Below are 20,336 nucleotides of genomic sequence, written 5' to 3' on the forward strand. Positions count from 1 at the left end.
GTTGAGAGCCGTTGTGCTAGATTTTGGCATTAGTTGGCAAGATTCTCTACCTCTTTGCGAATTTTCTTACAATAACAGCTATCAGACGAGCATTGAGATGGCACCATTTGAAGCTTTGTATGGCAAGAAGTGCAGATCTCCGCTATATTGGGATGATATCTCAGATGTGCCAGAACTTGGGCCAGATATGATTCGTGACATGATAGAGAAGGTGAAACTCATTCAGAAGAGGATGAAGACAGCACAAGATCGACAAACAAAGTATGCCAATATCCGACGTAGACCGTTAGTATTGGAGGCAGGAGATAGGGTATTCTTAAAAATTTCTCCTTTTAGAGGCGTTGTAAGATTTGGCAAACGCGGGAAACTATCTCCTCGATACATTGGTCCTTACGAGATTCTTGAGAAGATTGGCGATCGAGCTTATCGACTTGCACTTCCTCCTTCTCTATCCGGAATACATGACGTGTTCCATGTATCAATGTTACGAAGATACATGCCAGATATTTCTCATGTCATTCAACCTGATGAAGCTGAACTTGATCAGACTTTGAGCTATGTGGAACAACCGATACAGATTCTTGATCGGAAAGAAAAGAAGCTCAGAACGAAGATTATTCCACTTGTGAAAGTTCAGTGGAGTCGTCATGGCATCGAAGAAGCGACATGGGAGACAGAAGCAAACATGCGACAGAAACACCCCGAGTTATTTATATGATGTAAGTGTTTATTCAGTTTTAGCTTGTAATACTGTTTTAAATACTTTAATTAAGTTATTTAAAGTTCGAGGACGAACTTATGTCTTAGAGGGGGGGAAATGTAATGCCCTAGATTGAATATGAATAGACAGAAATTGAGAAATGTAATGCCTGAGATTATTGTAGATAGTTGAATACGAATCGCAAGAACAGACGGGGCGAAACGATGCGATAAAATATGAAAATTTGGAATGTGCAAGACCGCACCCGCGGTCTGGCAAGCACCGCACCCGCGGTGCAATGGGCAGGAAATGAGTGAATTCCCGTAGCCACACCGCACCCGCGGTAGTTACATGATCGCACCCGCGGTCATCACTTGTGAAAAATAAAAAGTTCTGCCGAAGCCATAGCGCACCCGCGCTCCTAAGATCACCGCACCCGCGGTCATGCGTGGCCTTTGAAGAACAAGCCATGTGTTCAAACCATGCAGCATATATATATATAGTTGGCCTCGATTTTCTTCATTTTCAGCAACAGGAATCGAGATTTCAGAGGGAGGAAAAGCTTCATTTTTATACCTTTACTTGTGCTTTTGTAAGATTTAGATATCCAAATTCAAATCCGACTGCGGTTTTGAGCTCCTCTTGTTACTAGCTACAAAGTGATGTAAGTTTTATGTAATTTCAACAGGTTTCGAAATTCAGATGTTTGAGAAATTGGAATATGATAGTTATATTGTGTTCTTGACGTATTGAGCATGATATATTTATAAACGGATCAAAGAAATGATATCATATGCATTTCCTATGAATTTCAGTATGGTTTATGAATTATTGGGGCAGAATTATTGTGTTTTGGATGGATATTGTGTTGGATTATGAATGAGAATGATTGAGAATGAGATAGTGTTGATATCTGTGAAGAATTGGATTGACCGGTATCGAGAATTACGTCGTTATGCCGTCAAATTGTATCGAGATCACGTAGTGACTTGGATATGTGTTGATTTAGATTAGAGATTGATAGATTGTATATCAAAATTTCCATTTCAGATTCAGTTTGGCGACCGTGACAGCGATTGTGCGACGAAAGGTATAGTACATGTTTTGTTTGGGGAATTACGACTCAAATGAGATCACATTTGAGTTTCCCAACCAAAATCACATACTTGTTTTAGTGTTTATTTCTAGACATGATTAAGATTGTTTATAGATTTGTTTATAGAACTTGTATACAAATCTTGCTATGCTTTGTTTACAGATCATGTGGCATTGCATTAGAGTGATTATGCTTGTTTACAGATTTTGTATTCATGCATTAAGATAAGACAGTCTGGAGATCAGGCAGACTTCTAGACGTTCGGCGATATCACAGCTTAGGGGAAGATCACCGCCCCTATTGTAGACGCGGATACAGATCAGGCCGATGTCTAGGAATAAGACGTACAGCACCTCGATTGGGAGGGTAGGTGACAGACAGTGACGTCTTATTCACAACGGGATCCCTAGAGTTCTAGTCGAGTCGCATCTAGACATGATTAGACTCGCATTGCATGATTATATATGAATGACATTCATATTGGCATGTTTCATGTTTTAGATTGTTTTAATGCATGTATACATGTTTATACTGGGATTTGTTCTCACCGGTTTTCCGGCTGTTGTTATGTCTGTATGTGTGCATAACAACAGGTGGGGCAGGATCTGGGTCGAGACAGAGATGATCGTGTTAGCGTGGAGATCACGGGCGTAGCAGATGGACCAGTAGTTGTCTTTTATTATGTACTGTCTTTTAATACTGGTTAGTTGAGGACATACAGAATAAGACATGTATATTATGTTTGTATGTTGTATATTAAATAAAGATTGATGCTTGTTTAATTACCTTTGATTAAATGTAAAAGCGAAAAATTGACCCACGTTTTAGGATAATGATCCATTTAATCCCAAGAAAAAGAATTAGAGCCCGGGTCCCCACAAATAGCAGAAGGCTTCGTGCCTGAGCGGTCATAATCTACCGCCCGAGCGCGAGTAGTGCAGAAGCCTCGGCGCTCGAGCGGTCAAATTCTACCGCCCGAGCGCGAGCCAGTTTCGGGAAATTCCTAGTTTCCTAGTTAGAGTTTTGATTATTTTGGTAACTAGATTTGCAATCTTTTTCTAATAAGTAGAGATATTTGCACGAAATTTGGAACACTTTTTCAGATTATTATTGATATATTATCATTGTTCTTGAGTTTTCTCTCAAACAATTAAAGCTTTTGCTTTGTCAAACAAAAATCAAACTTATCAAAGTTTTTAACTTTGTGGCGTTTGTCGATCGTGCTTGTGCGGATTGTCGTCGACTTGTTCTTCGAAGGTTCGTTATAATTTCGATTGTTTATCTCGTGATTATTTGTTGCTAGACTTCTCATAGTTTAGAGGTGAAAATCACAACATGCACACTTGATTCAAAAGATCGGGACAACAACGATTCTTTGTTCGTTATTGAACTGAGGGCGCGATTTGATTTTAATCGTGTTTGCTATTCGTTCGTACAAAGATTCACATCATTTGGTATCAGATCTTAGGTTAATTGAATTCAAGTAAGTTTATCGTTCATTCTATAAGAAGATCTAATTATCCTTTAATTCCGCTTTCAGATCTGTTTGTTCTATCGTTCTTCGTATTTTTTTCGTGAATCTGTGATTCTCGAAATTTGTTGGTGTCTTTTTTGGATTTTCGAGTAGTACTCAGCCAAAAAAAAAAGAGTACAAAAATTCCGAAAATTCACCATTATTTCTTTTTGATATCTTGTTCTATTTTATTTAGAGAGTCATATTCAATTGCCTCTCACAATCAAATATATATATATATATATATATATATATATACTTCACATATTCTAATTTCTTATCTACACAGTCCAAGTGAGTCGGTCGCATTTGTTCACAAGTTGGAACTTGATTGTTTGATATACTCAAATACAAAGCTTGAGCACACCTTCGAGAGAGGCATCAAATTCGAGTGGAAATATTTGAGTGTGAGTGTTATTTATTTGTAGTGGCTAGTGAGTATTTGTTGTGAGCAAAAAAAAAAATTTGAGAGAAAAGACGAGTGAATTTCTTTGGAGTGACCGTGAGCATTTTGGTGAGGATTATTTTGTTTCTACTAACGTTTTCTTGCAGGTACAAATTTGAAATTAGATGGAGAGGGAGGTAGGAGATAGTTCCAACCCGGGGTTGTCTAAGGTTCAAATGGAGGCGTTATTTGGGCATTTTAGTAGGATGATGTCGACCCAAATGGAATCGTTACATGAAAGGTTAAATAAGCTTGAGGTTGGTGTTAGTGGGAGTAAGTCTAAACCTAAGGATTTGAGTAGAGAGGATGAGGAGTATGATTTGGGGGGAGATGAGGAGAGTCAAAATGAAAATTGGGGTAGGAATGGAAGAGGTAGAGGATTTGGTAGAGGAAAAAGAGAAGCCGTACAGGGTAGATATGATGGGGATAGGGAGGATGGTAACATGGGTAGCATTAAGATGAAAATTCAATCGTTCCATGGGAAATCTGACCCGGAGGCGTATTTAGAGTGGGAAAAGAGGGTAGAGTTTGTGTTTGAGTGTCACCACTACTCCGAACAAAAGAAAGTTAGGTTGGCGGTGGTGGAGTTTCTAGACTATTCTCTCATTTGGTGGGATCAATTAGTGACCACTAGAAGGAGGTATAATGAGAGACCTATTGAGTCTTGGGATGAGATGAAAAGAGTGATGAGAAAAAGGTTTGTGCCCAATCACTATTATAGGGAGATGTTTAAGAGGTTACAAACTTTGAGGCAAGGGTTGAAGAGTGTGGAGGACTGCTATAAGGAGATGGAAGTATTTATGTGTAACGAACCGTACTTCTCATACTTAAAATTCGCGGAAAAATTAAAAATTTTTCTTAAATAAAAACATCCATACGGTCGTCACTCAACATTCATAAAATAAATCTCACAATCATCCGTCACCAATAGAATTTTGCTAAAAGAAACTGTCTCCAAATATTTCGCATCCAAATATTTAAAAATCAGAGTATTTTAAACTTGCATAAAAACATAAGCTTTGCGGTCCTCGGGTCTAGCCTGCCACTCAGCCCAAGCCTGCCCCTTGGTCATCACCTCCGGTCTCCTCAACATAGTTACCTGCATCGATCAAGTCTAGTGAGTCTAAAGACTCAACACGTATAAATTGGGATAACGAGTACTACATAATAAAATCGCATGCATCTTAAAAATAGAACGTACATAATTTGAAACTTGAGCTTGCATAATAACTTGAACTTGCATACATATATAGACGTGCCATAACGTGAAACTTTCATGATCATAACTGCATACTTGAGCATACTAAAACATACATGACTTCATTTTTTGCATAGAGGATGTTTCAAAGCAAGTGACCCATACATAATAAACGCCTGATCAGACACACCACAGTACTGGGCTGACATGGACGTATCCATTGTCGCATACATGAGATCCCCGTTCATAATTTAACGGGCTGGTTGGTCCCCGTTCATAATTTAACGCTTTCCAACCACGATCTAACCCGTTCATAATTTAACGGGGCGGAGAGGTCCTCGGCCACGTTCACCGACTTCCAAACCCATTCATAATTTGGTCACAAGTCAATTAGCATACCTCAAAACTTAAACATATTTTCTTTGCACGTCATACATACTTACTTGGCGTTGAGGGATTCGTTGGACTTCGATCGGGGCCGTTGCTGCACCTACTGATCATGAATTGACATGCTTAACTCGCATACTTAGACGTAGGTAATCATGCTCACTTACGAGTTCATTCAATTCCTTAGGACGTTCTACAATTCCCATGACTCGACTTTGTAAATCATTGTACTAACCCATGACGTCTAACCTCAAAGCATACTAAATTATTTTTCCCCAAAAATGAAGGACACGGACCCCGTACCTACATCCGTGTAGGGGTCCGTGTAGGCTCTGGAAATTGACACCGAAGGAAAGCAAAGGCACGGACCCCGTGTCAGGGTCCGGGTGAGGGTCCGTGTAGGTACTGGAAATATACCCTAAGTGAAACCCAAAGGCACGGACCCCGTGCCCTCATCCGTGTAGGGGTCCGTGTAGATACTGGAAAAAAACTCCGAGAACAAAACAAAGGCACGGACCCCGTGTCAGGGTCCGTGTGCCGGTCCGTGTACCCACTGTGATCGCGAACTTACGAAAATTCTGAACACCCAATGTTTATCCTTCTAGACTCGATTATACGGGCCATGCACCGACACCTCGAGACCCATCCTAGCATTCCATAACATCAATCCCAGTTGTACAAACGTTCCAAAGCAACAACGTTCGCTCTACGACACATACGACCCAAAATACGACAAATGACATCAAACCGTTTCCTACGACTTCTAATTAATTCGAGTGCCTATCGACATGAAACGAAACATCAAAGACACTCTTAACATCATTACTAACATACCCGTACGCAGAAACAATCGCCCGTCGATCTCCAACGAAGCCTGCAACACTGAGACTTCAAGAATACATCAATATCATAACTTTTCTGAAAATGCAGTTTGAGCAGTCCCACGAAAAACATCATAACTCACTAAATTTTCATCCAAAAATCTCGAATTTTATATCAAATCGAAGGCATCAAAAAGTTCTACAATTTTGTAGTTGAAAGTTTTCTCAAAATCCCGACAGAAAAATCGCAGTTGTCAACAGAACAGTGAGTTACGAGATTTCAGATCTAAAAAGTGTTTCAACCGCATTCAAATCATTTTCCGCTCAAACGACGAACGTCACACACGAATTTTCACGCATAAAATAACACAACGCATACTATGACAAGATCGATGCAGAAAGAACAGAATATACATGCCTTTTGATAATAAACGTTACCGAAACGGCGTCACCGAAGCGGAGATGGAAGCGAGGTTGATCCGGGCGATTGTGGCGCTAAAATTTCTGAAGAACTCACACGAAAAATCTGCTGGAAATTGAAGGGGAGGGGCGGCTGCTCTCCTATGCAAAGAACCCTAACCTTATCTCAAAAGCTTGAAAAATAAAATTGTGAAGTTGTGTGTGTGTGTGAGTCGTGTAAACGTGTGTGTGTTATTGTGTGTGAGCGTGAGTTTAGAGTTAATTAAGGATAAAAATTGTTTATTCACTCAATTAAAATGCTAATAACATGCTAATTAAAAATGTTAATTAAAATACCAAATAACTTGATGACTCCTTAAATAACATGCTAACACCCCACTAAAATACACCAAAATACTAGCATCACTACATTTAAATTAAAACACACAAGTGAGTAATTTTAAAAGTTTTAAACTCTTAAAATTACTAACAAAAATGATTTAGGCTTAAACATGCTAAAACTAAATAAATCATTTAAATTGCCCCATTCCCAACTTAAACCAAATACCGCATTTTAAATTGCCAAAATCGTCACCGGTCTTTTCCTCGATCCCGCTTCGAATAACCGCCTGAAATATGAAACTTGAAAGAACATTTTAATGTGCATTGCATAAACATAAATAATTTAAAATAATGCATTTAAATAAATCATGCATCGCTAAAACTCATTTAAAATTAATTGAAATGATTTAATAATTTAAATAAATGCATGGGTTATACGTGTACTGAATTTTGGGCACTACATCATGATTAGGGCAAATATTGAGGAGGATAGTGAGGCGATCATGGCACGTTTTCTTTGTGGTTTGAACAGGGAAATTCAAGATCAAGTGGAGGGCACTACTTGGATCTAGACGAGATGGTGCAAATGGCCATAAAGGTGGAGCAACAACTCAAAAGGCGTGGAGTTGGCCGCACCAATCAAAGTGGGAGTTCGTCAACTTCTTGGCGACCAAATGGGGCAAAACGTGATGAAAGCAAGTTGGTGACAAAGCCCAAGGTTGAGACCAAACAAGAGGCGCCTAAACAAGGAGTGTAAGGTAAATCTGAAACTCCTCTTACTCGTTCTAGAGATACTAGATGTTTTAGGTGCCAAGGGTTAGGACATATTGCTAGTGAGTGTCCTAATAAAAGGGTAATGATTTTGAATGAATATGGTGAGTATGAGTCTCAAAGTGAGGGGGAAGACGATGATGATGAGATGCCTGCGTTAGAGGATCCCGATGAGGGATATGAGGCGGTTGTAGGTGAAGCACTAGTGACTAGGCGTATTATGAGTGCCCAAGTACAGGAGGAGGAGGCTAATCAAAGAGAGAACTTGTTCCATACTAGATGTTTTTTGAATGGCAAGGTTTGCAATCTTATCATAGATGGGGGAAGTTGCACTAATGTGGCTAGTAGTGAGATGGTGGAAAAATTGGGTTTACCTACATTGAAGCATAGTCAACCATATAGGCTTCAATGGTTGAATGATTGTGCGGAGGTGAAGGTGAACAAACAATTCTTCGTGTCTTTTTCTATTGGGAAGTATGTGGATGAGGTTTTGTGTGATGTGGTACCCATGTATGCATGTCATATTTTGTTCGGTAGACCTTGGCAATATGATAGGCGTGTGTCACATGACGGGTTCAAGAATAAATACTCATTTGTCTTGAATAAAGAAACTATTGTATTACATCCTTTGTCCCCAAAGCAAGTGTTCGAGGACCATTTGAAAAACAAAAGGAGAGATGATGCCGAAAGAAAGAGTGAACAAAAAAGTGAGGTGGCCTTGGAAAATAAAAAATAAATGGCTGAAAAAAAGAGTGATCAAAAGAGTGAGATAGCCATACAAAAGAAAAAAGAGAGGAAAGAAATTGAGAGGAAAGAAAATGAGAGGAAAGAGGCCAAAAAGAAATCCTATATGACCCAAAAAGGTGAGTTGAAGCAATTGATGCACACACATGAACCACTTGTGTTGATTTTTTACAAGGAAATCCTCCTTAACACAAGTGATATAGCCGGTTCCCTTCCGAGCATTGTTGTTTCACTCTTGCAGGAATTTGAAGATGTATTCCCGGAGGAGCTGCCTCAAGGACTACCACCATTGAGGGGGATTGAGCACCAAATTGATTTGGTGCCCGGGAGTGCATTGCCGAATCGTCCAGCTTATAGGAGCAATCCGGAGGAGACCAAGGAGCTTCAACGGCAGGTAAGTGAGTTGTTAGATAGGGGTTTTGTGCGTGAGTCCATGTAACCTTGTGCGGTACCTGTTTTATTAGTTCCTAAGAAAGATGGCTCATGGCGCATGTGTGTAGATTGTAGGGCAATTAATAACATTACCATTAAGTATAGGCATCCCATACCTAGACTAGATGATATGTTAGATGAATTGCATGGTGCTTGTATCTTTAGCAAAATTGATTTGAAGAGTGGTTATCACCAAATTAGGATGAGGGAAGGTGATGAGTGGAAAACGGATTTTAAAACCAAGAACGGGTTATATGAGTGGATGGTCATGCCTTTTGGCTTAACCAACGCTCCTAGCACCTTTATGAGGTTAATGAACCATGTCTTGCGTGCATACATAGGGAAGTTTGTTGTTGTTTACTTTGATGATATTCTAGTGTATAGCAAGAACTTGGATGAGCATGTTAATCACTTGAGATTTGTACTAATCACGTTAAGGGCTGAAAATTTGTATGCTAACTTAAAGAAGTGTGATTTTTTTACAAACAAACTTGTCTTTCTTGGTTTTGTGGTAAGCTCACAGGGGATACAAGTTGATGAAGACAAGGTAAGTGCTATTTGAGATTGGCCAACGCCTACTACTGTTGGTCAAGTTCGAAGTTTTCATTGTCTTGCAAGCTTCTATAGGAGGTTTGTAAAGGATTTTAGCACATTGGCAGCGCCAATGACGGCAGTGATCAAGAAGAACGTTCCATTTCATTGGGGCGAGGAGCAAGAGAAGTCCTTTAATTTGATTAAGCAAAAATTAATTAATGCTCCTTTACTTGTTTGACCTGATTTTGCTAATAGTTTTGAAATTGAATGTGATGCTTCAGGTGTAGGTATTGGTGGAGTGTTGATGCAAGGAGGGCTGCCGGTGGCATACTTTAGTGAGAAGCTCAATGGAGCAGCGCTGAACTATCCCACGTACGATAAGGAGTTCTATGCACTTGTGAGGACCCTAGAGACGTGGCAGCACTACTTGAGGCCTAAGGAATTTGTGATTCATACGGATCACGAGTCTCTTAAGCACCTTAAGGGGCAACAGAAGTTGAACAAGCGGAATGGCAAGTGGGTGGCATTCATAGAGACATTCCCCTACATCATCAAGTACAAGCAAGGTAAGGAAAATGTAGTGGCCGACACACTATCACGAAGGTACGTACTAATCTCTACCTTGGGGTCAAAAGTTTTGGGGTTTGAGCATGTGAAGGAATTGTATGTGCTAGATGAGGACTTTAAGAGTTTGTTTGAAACTTGTATGCATGGCCCACATGATAAATTCTATTTGCATCATGGTTTCTTGTTTAGAGAAGATAGGTTGTGCATCCCTAGATCATATATTCGTGAATTACTTGTTAGGGAGGCACATGGGGGTGGCTTAATGGGACATTTTGGTGTGGCTAAAACTTTAAGTGCATTACATGAACATTTCTATTGGCCACACATGAAACGTGACGTTGAGCGTGTTTGTGATAAGTGCATTACTTGTAGGCAAGCTAAGTCTAAAACACAACCACATGGTTTGTATACACCACTTCCCGTCCATAGTGAACCTTGGGTTGACATTTCTATGGACTTTGTTTTGGGGTTGCCTAGGACAAAGAAGGGGAGGGATTCTATATTTGTTGTTGTTGATATATTTTCTAAGATGGCACATTTTATTGCTTGTCACAAAACTGATGATGCATCTCACATTACGGATCTATGTTTAGAGAATTCGTTAGGTTGCATGACATGCCTAGGACTATTGTTTCTGATCGATGTTAAATTCTTGAGTTACTTTTGGAAAACGTTGTGGGCTAAACTTGGCACAAAATTGTTGTTTTCTACTACATGTCATCCTCAAACGGATGGACAAACTGAAGTTGTCAATAGAACTCTAGGAACACTTTTGTGTGCTATTCTTAAAAAGAACTTAAAGAATTGGGAAGATTGTTTACCATTTGTTGAGTTTGCGTATAATATTTGCATGCATTCAACTACGAATTATTCGCCATTTGAGATTGTTTATGGTTTTAATCCTTCGAATCCGTTGGATTTGATGTCTTTACCTGTGAGTGAAAGGTTAAACATGGATGGCAAAAAGAAAGCTGAATTTGTTAGGAGTTTGCATGAAAAGGTCAAGGCCAATATTGAAAAGAAGAATGAGCAAAATGCCAAACAAGCCAACAAGGGAAGGAAGAAGGTGATATATGAAAGGGAGATTGGGTGTGGTTACACTTGAGGAAGGAAAGGTTCCCCGAGAAGAGATGTTCAAAGCTATTACCTAGGGGCGATGGACCATTTCAAGTCCTTGAAAGGATCAATGACAATGCCTACAAACTCGATCTACCAGGTGAGTATAACGTGAGTTCTACTTTTAATGTTAGTGACTTGTCGTTGTTTGATGTAGGTGACGAGCTGGATTTGAGGACAAATCCTTTTCAAGAAGGGGAGGATGATGCGAACATGGATGGTCAGGCGCCAAGGAAAGCATGGGACCCTTTGGAGTTGCCGGAGGGAGCAATTACAAGGGGACGATTGAAGAAGTTCAAGGAAGCGTTGCACAGACTTATGAGCAATGAAGAAGGACTTACAAGCAAGGGGCAGAGTGCTGAAGGGTTTGTGGTGCATGGGAGTGAGTTTGGTAGTCACAAGAACATTATTCAAGTGATAGATGAAGTTGAGTCCAGCAGCGTCGGCGCCCGAGCGGCCAAAGATTACCGCCCGAGCGCCATACTTACTGTCCGAGGCGAAGAATTCCAGAAGGCTTCGCGCCCGACCGGTCGTAATCTACCGCCCGAGCGCGAGTAGTGCAGAAGCCTCGACGCTCGAGCGGTCTAATTCTAATGCCCGAGCGCGAGCCAGTTTCGGTAAATTCCTAGTTTCCTAGTTAGAGTTTTGATTATTTTGGTAACTAGATTTGCAATCTTTTTCTAATAAGTAGAGATATTTGCACGAAATTTGGAACACTTTTTCAGATTATTATTGATATTTTATCATTGTTCTTGAGTTTTATCTCAAACAATTAAAGCTTTTGCTTTGTCAAACAAAAATCAAACTTATCAAAGTTTTTAACTTTGCGGCGTTTGTCGATCGTGCTTGTGCGGATTATCGTCGACTTTTTCTTCGAAGGTTCGTTATAATTTCGATTGTTTATCTCGTGATTATTTGTTGCTAGACTTCTCATAGTTTAGAGGTGAAAATCACAACACGCACACTTGATTCAAAAGATCGGGACAACAACGATTCTTTGTTCGTTATTGAATTGAGGGCGCGATTTGATTTTAATCGTGTTTGCTATTCGTTCGCACAAAGATTCACATCATCATATATCTGTGTTTCAGTGTTTGGCTTGATATATGAGTTTTCATATATCTGTGTTTTCGGTGTTTTGTTTGATATATATGGTTTTTATATATCTGCGTTTTCTCTTTTTGGTTTCATATTTCTGATTTTTCATATCTGTGTCGAAGATAGAAGTAACCTTGCTGCAAAAAATTCTACAGTCAACAAATGGATCCAAGCAGACGCCAATGTCATCTCACTGGAGAATATCTCAATGGCAAATGAACAAAGCATAAGAAGTTCATTTCCAAGTTGATTACTGTTTTCTTGGGTGTTTAAAAATACAAACAATTGAATGTAATACAGTAGACATCTACAATGTAAGGTTTTTTTTCAGGAGTCCATGACAGATATGCTGCTTGCCACTTAAAATTTGTATGCTGCTTGCCACTAATTTCTTAGTCTGCATAACAGATTGCATAATTTAAATGGAGCAAGTTACTCAGAACTTAGTAGCCCTGTGCATAGAAAAAATGGAGACAGCTTTTGCTTTTTAAATCTTCTACTACATTGTCTAAATGACATGCTTGGAAACTAAATAGGAAGACAACAAAATGGAGATTGCTTTTAACAGGACATTTAATTCATCGATACATACACCACAAAAAGAACCAACTAGTTCAAACCATGGAGACGAAGCCATTTCCAGATTAATAAAAGATGCAAAATTTTTGACTTAAATTGAATAACTCATATTAACTATTTGAATAAAAATACAACTAACGTTCATCAAATATTATAAACTGCACAATAAAGTTTTTGAATTGCAATACAATCATCTGTCAAATATTATCTTCACCAAAACGAATACAACGGTTGCGACTACTGTCAATAAATTACAATTATTTATCTAATCATATTTATTCAATTTTAGTGCTTTCAAATTTTCTTGTATCACCTCCAAGCACTTCAATATTTCATCTAATTTTTCGGTATGGGATACTTCTCCTTTTGAACTTGAACCTGCACTTGAACTTTTCGTTTATTGTATTTTGGGAGGACGTCGACGTAGATTGTTTCACCGATGCGGCATTGTAAGCTTTCTCGGCCTCCTCTCTGGTTCTGAATGATTGGTGGACAGCACCCTTATACCCGATAACATTGGAGCTTGCTTCTGCCCACGTGTCATAAATGCCAGATGTACGCCCAACAAATACAACGTATGTTTTGCCCATTGTAACGCAAATTGTTTCAAAAACAGAGAATGTGAATACAAATAAACTAAACCAAAAATTATATTATTTCAATTCTTGACCAAGAATTAACAGACTCCATAACATGAGATCTCTGCCACAACTTAAACTTCTCAGGAGATCTAATAATCAAAGTAGCCAATGACAATAAAGACTAGTTGGGTTTTTCATGGTCCTCCACCATTCCCTTGAAAAAATGGAGGTTTTAAGTCAATATTCATTCTTTGTGTATCGATGCTGGCACAAATGTCTACAAATTATTAGCTCCGTAATGTGATTGCTCAGACGAAAATTTTAAAGATTGTGAAGGATGAGCAATTGTACAAGTCTATAGTTAGCACTAGAAGCCCATAATTAATTTAATTGCTCGCTTCATATTCCCCAAGTCGTCGAAATCTCTCTTTACACAGTGCCTCAGCAAGTCCATCCCAATTGTACACAAAACAACACAAATCACTGAATTACATTCAAATTGTTGCCATTCGAACATCAATTACAAAATGACAAACTCATTTTAAAACAATAATTGTATAAAGTTTGAAAAAAAAAATTTGAAAAAATGCAGAATACCATTGAATGTTGTGACACCGCACGATTTTCCTGGGTTCCCCTTTTCTGGCGTCGGCAAATGCTGGCGCTCTCACGTCCGGTGTTGGCCTCGGATGTCCGGTGGAGTAACCCGAACATGGTTGGTGAATCGGCCACAAAAATTAAGGCTTCGTGATGAGTTTGTTTTGGGAATTGCTTTTTCTGTGCTGGGATATAGTATATTAATGTCCACACAGAAAGTTAAAAAATTTAAAAAAAAAATAATTCCAGGTGTATAGCCACATGGGCTGTCGCTCACGAACGCTCACCAAGGGGTGAGCAGTGTATCATTTTCGTGTGTGTGTATATATATATAATTAAAAAAAAAATAATTCCAGGTGTATAGCCACATGGGCGGTCGCTCACGAACGCTCACCAAGGGGTGAGCAGTGTATCATTTTCGTGTGTGTGTGTATATATATATATATATATATATATATATATATGCTTGATTTTTCTTCACGGTGTTTTTTGTAAGAGTATGTGTCTTGTGATATAGTGTCACGAATTTTTATCGGTGAGACGGGTCAATCCTATCAATATTCACAATAAAAAATAATACTCTTAGCATAAAAAATAATATTTTTTAATGGATTATCCAAATAAGAGATCTGTATCACAAAATACGACTCGTAAGATCATGTTACGTAATTTTTGCAAACTCGAAAAAATGTACAAAAGATAATATTGTTTATATGGAGTTGCTTTTGCTTAAATTGGATCATTGTGTTTTGTTTGTATATAAAGTAATAATATATAAATGAATAATATTTATATTGGATTATGTCCGCTAGTTACGATTAAATCTTCTATCCATATCGGAACAGTCATTCGTAGAATGCACACGTCACTGCCTACGTCTTCCAAATTTGTACCTGAACGATGAAATCAGAAAGCTAAAACGCATTTGGCTACCATGAGGGCAACAGGTCCGCTGATTTCGTGGAAATTTCTCGTTCTTTTATTTCTTGATCAACATGTGAAACCCAAGATTTATATATATGCTCACAATCGCGACAGATTCAGATATTTGCAAGTAATTCACAGTTGAACATGGAGGTCTGGTTTGTAGTAGTCGTTTCTCTCTGTATCTCAGCAATTGTGAGCTCCTTCTTCAATCTTTTCAAGAAAAATTTACCGCCGGGGCCGCCAAGATTGCCTCTGGTCGGCAACTTGATATGGCTCCGCCGCCCTATTTCGGAGTTGGAATTCATCCTCCGCCGCCTCAAGGCCCGGTATGGCCCCCTCATGACTATGACTATCGGCCCTCGAAGCCTAATATTTGTCGGAAGCCACTCCCTGGCCCACCGTGCCCTTATCCAGCACGGTGCCATCTTCTCCGACCGGCCATCTCCTCCGGCCACCAGTAAGATTTTGAACAGAAACCAGAAGTCAATTAGTGCCGCCGCGTATGGCCCCACCTGGCGCCTCCTCCGCCGCAATATAACTCATGAGATCCTACATCCGGCCCGGGTCAAGACCTACACAAGTTCCCGCAGATGGGTTCTTTCCATTCTGATAAATCGTCTCGTGGACTCATCCAAATCCGAATCTTCGGTCAGAGTGATCGATCACTTCCAGTATGCCATGTTCTGCCTGCTGGCGCTCATGTGTTTTGGGGACAAGCTGCAGGAGAAGCAAATCAAGGAAATTGAATCGGTGCAACGCGGATTGCTTCTGGGTTTTCGTCGATTCAACATCCTCAACTTCTGGCCCCGATTGGGGAAAATCTTGTTCCGCAGTCGCTGGAACGAACTCATGCGGCTTCGTCTAGAACAAGAGGCCGTGCTGATTCCTCTCATCAGGTCTCGCATCCAAGCCAAACAACAGAGAATCTCTAATAATCGAGAAGATGATGAGGCAGTGTTAGCGTATGTGGACACACTGGTCGATTTGAAACTTCCCGAAGAAAACAGGGAACTGGATGAATCCGAAATGGTGAGCTTATGCAGCGAATTTCTCTCAGCGGGCACAGATACGACATCCACAGCGCTGCAATGGATAATGGCTAATCTTGTCAAATACCCCCACATCCAAACCAAGCTTTACGACGAGATAGTCAGCATCGTGGGATACCCGAAAAGCAGTCAGTCGGAGATGATTGAGGAAGAGGACACACAGAAAATGCCATACCTGAAAGCAGTAGTGCTAGAAGCCTTGCGGCGACACCCGCCGGGTCATTTTGTTCTGCCGCACAAGGTGACACAGGACGTCGAATTGGGTGGTCACGTTATCCCTTGTAACGCAACGGTGAATTTCATGGTGGCTGATATGGGTTGGGACCCAAATGTTTGGGAGGATCCGATGGAATTCAAGCCAGAGAGGTTCTTGGCAACAAGTTCTGGGGAGGCTTTCGACATAACAGGGAGCAGAGAGATCAAGATGATGCCATTTGGTGCTGGAAGGAGGATCTGTCCAGGCCTTACATTGGCACTACTGCATTTGGAATATTTTGTGGCCAATCTGATTTGGAACTTCGAGTGGATTCCTGTCGATGGTGACGATGTAGATCTTACTGAGAAACAAGAATTCACCATTGTCATGAACAACCCGCTACGTGCTCGCATCTCTCCGCGAATCTGAATCGATTGGGGGCCTGTGTGTGATAGAAAAAAGTTGAATAATTGAGGTTGATTTTGATTCTTGAAGTTGATAATGGGATTTATAATAATAAAATGCATATTATTTTCAGGATCACTATATTCTTGTCACTGTTTATTGATGGATCTTCACAGCTGATAATTTTGCAATGGACATCTATTGTTATTTCTTGAAAGATTTCCATCTTGGATCGATCCATTGTTTTATGCATACAATTCGAAACCTGTAGATCATAATATGTATGAAATTAGTATTTAAGACAACATAGGTAGGGACTTTGTTGTCACCAAATTTGTACTCTTTTAACTTCTATTCACCTCAACAACAACACGATACCATGTGAATTTGGATAAAAAAAATCCCATAGTTGTCACCTTTTTTATTCAAGTTTGGCCCCAGAGAAGTGTATTCCTCGAACAGTTAAATGTTTTATACTAAGACTACGTTTGGTTGAAGGATAGAGTAAACTAACGATTAGTACGTAAATGATAAAGAAAATGATTGTGATAGGATTGTAATATATGGTATAAAATAATATTATGTTTGGTAAGATTTTTAAGTGTAGGATTATTTTGAATTTTTTGATGAAAAGACGAATTTGCCCTTCCCCTTCGCGACGGCGACAGTGGCGGTGGTGGCCGGCGGTCGGGCGGAAATGGTCTGCCGGAAAAGGTCGGCGGGTGAGAGGGCCTGAAACGTCGCTATTAGCGACGGATTTGCCGGAAATGGTCTGCCGGAAATGGTCTTGCGACGGATTTACCGTCGCCGATCTTGTTAAGATCGGCGACAATTTCTGACAAACCGTCGCTATTAGCGACGGTTTTTGAGAAAACCGTGGCTATTAGCGACGGTTTTTGAGAAAACCGTCGCTATTTGGGACAGATTTTTACAAACCGTCGCTAACTTGAGTTTGAATTTAGGAGAAGGGTAAAAATGGAAAAATAGGAGGTATTAAGAGTGGGATAATTTATCACACCTAAATTGTTAGTATTATTTGTCCAACAAATAGTAGCTACAGTGCGGGCTTTTCAATTTTATCACGGGCCCTCGTATTTCCTAAAAATCCAACCAAACGGGTGATTAGCCGGGATAAAATAATCTATCCCGGCTAATCACCCGAACCAAACGCAGCCTAAGAGTTTGGTTCTAGCTCAAGCTGGATTCGAATTATAGTATGTGTATTCAAGTTATTCAAACTATTGTTAAAATATATAGGCAAAAACTTGTGTGAGACTTCTCACGGGTCGTATTTGTGAGACAGATCTCTTATTTGGGTCATCCATAAAAAAATATTATTTTTTATGCTAAGTGTGTTTGGTTGAGTGGATTAAATAAGGATATATTAATAGTCAAATGTTTATCGTTAGAATTTTAAGATGTTTTAATAATCATTTTGACCTGGTTTAAGATCCAATTTTATTAATCAATAGTTATCCATAAAATCGGATCTTAAACGAGTCAAAATGATTATTAAAACAACTTAAAATTTTAACGATAAATATTTGACTATTAATCTATCCTTATTTAATCCACTCAACCAAACACACCCTGAAGAGTATTACTTTTTATTATGAATATGGGTAGGGTTGACCCGTCTCACAGATTATGATCCGTGAGACGGTCTCACATGAGACTCACCCATTTAAATAATAGATATATAAATATATTATATTAATAAAATATAAAAAATCGTAATTGGCAGGAGAACTTTGGAAGAATTAAATTTATGATTAAATCTAGCTTGGAAAAAAAAAAATTTGCTAGAATATTCGAGATCGACTTGAGTTTGAAAATTTCAAACATAAATAAATATTAATTTTGTTTTTTCCATCTCAAAAGATAAAAAAATTAAACACGTCTCCATCCAAGATTATAATATCAATCACAATTGGCGCAATTTCTATGGTTAGTTCGTGTGCAAAAATACATTCGTTCCTCGCCCACAACCAATACTACATCTGGCCAAATATCAAATAAACGTTATAGATGGTCACGATAAATAATTTTTTTATTTTAAATCAGTCGATTTTATAATAAAATGGTGAAGTGATAATAATATTCACAATAAATATGTAACGTTCAAAAAATTAACACACGTAAACTACATGCATGCAAATAATTTAAATTGCTTAATTATTTTATTTAATTGATTTAAATACTTACTTGATGTATATTATATGATGATAGGTCTAATTGAATGATTAAATGATTAGATTACATGATTTCATGATAACTGAACATTTTATCCGAATATTCGATAATATGTTCGAGAAGGGAGAGTGATGACGACCAAGATAAAAATTATTTTCAATAAATGTTTTCAAGGCTTATTAATATGATTAAAAGTGATTTTTTTTTTTTCTGAAAATAATAGAGTCCAAATTATTTTATGAGACGAGTACGATTTTATTCGAGAAATATTACTTTTAAATGACCAAAAGTATTATTTTTGAAAACTAATTTTCATAAACATTTATTTTTCAATTAAATAGGTATTATTAGGCCGAATTTACCTAAGATTAGTAGGCTCAATTGTTCCTAAACTCAAAGGCCCAAAACCTAAGCTCATTATAAATCTATAAAATAGAAACATAGGGTCTTCCTAAGCCTCACTCAGCCGAAACTTCACACACACTTCACACACCATAATTCGAAAAATTTGAGGAGGTAAAACAAGTAGTATTTGTCGCTCGTTCGTCCTTCTTCGAACCTCATGCTAACGATCGTATATTCGAGCATTCTAAAACGCAAAATGCATGCTTCTAAACTTCTTTGACGCACTATTCAAATCATATTATGCTTGTTTTATTTATTTTTGCATGAAAAATATTGAAGCATGAACCGTTTAACGATGAACAAATATTTTCAACATTTTGATGATTTTACGCTTCTTTGAAAAACGTTATGTATTTTGAGGACACACTACCATTAGGAAGTGTCTAAGGACGGAAAAAAGGGACGTTTGGGATTAGATGAAGGCTGGATGAGAGCAAGAAGGGTCGTGTAGGGTTAGGGCCCAAAAGCTAGGGTTTATGGGTGTTCTCATGGGGTAAGGGTCCGACCATGAGGGAGGCTACACCAGGGCTCGACCGGTTTCAATCTCTGTCATGTGCATGCCGTGTTCAAGGGCTAGGAAGAGTCCTAGCAGGGACTGGACTCTTGGTTGCATGAGGAAGCATTAGGCGCAGGGGCCGCGGGCTAGGAGGAGAGGTGCAGCAGGGTGGCGGCTGCGTGTGGCTCAGGGTTGTCGCAGCGCGGTCAGGAGGGGTGCTATAGGGTGGTCCAAGGATGGATAGGCGTGTGTGGGGTCAGTGGTTGGAGAATTAGGAGAGTCCTCGTACGGCTAGGATTCTAGGAAATCATGGTAGGGCGTGGATCGGGTTCATGCGCAAGGGCGGGCTTCATTCGTGGACTGGGGCTGGGGCTGGGGCTGGTGGGCTGGTCCAAGATGGCTCAACAAGGGTCCAGGAGGGTCAGGGGCTGGTTTGGCCAAGGTGAATCGGCCATGGCTCGATGGAAGTGTTGAGTGGCTTAAAAAATATAGGCTAGGGTTCGAACATGGCTAGGGGGAAATAAGTGGTTCGTCCACGGGGATCGATTCATGGTTCACGAGGATAGTTTAGTTATGAAAAACTTATGTTTAAAGTTTGGGAAGAAAAGATTAAGCTATGAATTAATTCGTGATTTTAACGCTCCATAGTTTAGTAATTAAGGAGTTAAAGAAAAAAGACCTAGTTACGTTAAATAAATTTATTAGAAGTCAAATTTAAGCTTAATTAATTATTTGGGTTAGTCTC

The 20,336-nt window shown here is 39.2% G+C and overlaps 1 protein-coding gene across 1 annotated transcript; it reads left to right on the top strand.

The window, feature by feature from the left end:
* Window positions 1-14,807: 14,807 nt before the first annotated feature.
* LOC140833055 (cytochrome P450 89A2-like) lies at window positions 14,808-16,633 on the top strand. Its single transcript, XM_073197448.1, has one exon. The coding sequence runs from the start codon at window positions 14,992-14,994 to the stop codon at window positions 16,519-16,521; it is 1,530 nt and encodes a 509-aa protein (XP_073053549.1). The 5' UTR covers window positions 14,808-14,991; the 3' UTR covers window positions 16,522-16,633.
* The last annotated feature ends 3,703 nt before the right edge of the window (window positions 16,634-20,336 follow it).

This window comes from Primulina eburnea, chromosome 5 (genome assembly GCF_022965805.1).
Source record: "Primulina eburnea isolate SZY01 chromosome 5, ASM2296580v1, whole genome shotgun sequence".
Lineage (NCBI taxonomy): Eukaryota > Viridiplantae > Streptophyta > Magnoliopsida > Lamiales > Gesneriaceae > Primulina > Primulina eburnea.

Coding starts and splice junctions, on each gene's coding strand:
- LOC140833055 (XM_073197448.1), top strand. CDS start 14,992: ATGGAGGTCTGGTTTGTAGTAGTCGTTTCTCTCTGTATCTCAGCAATT.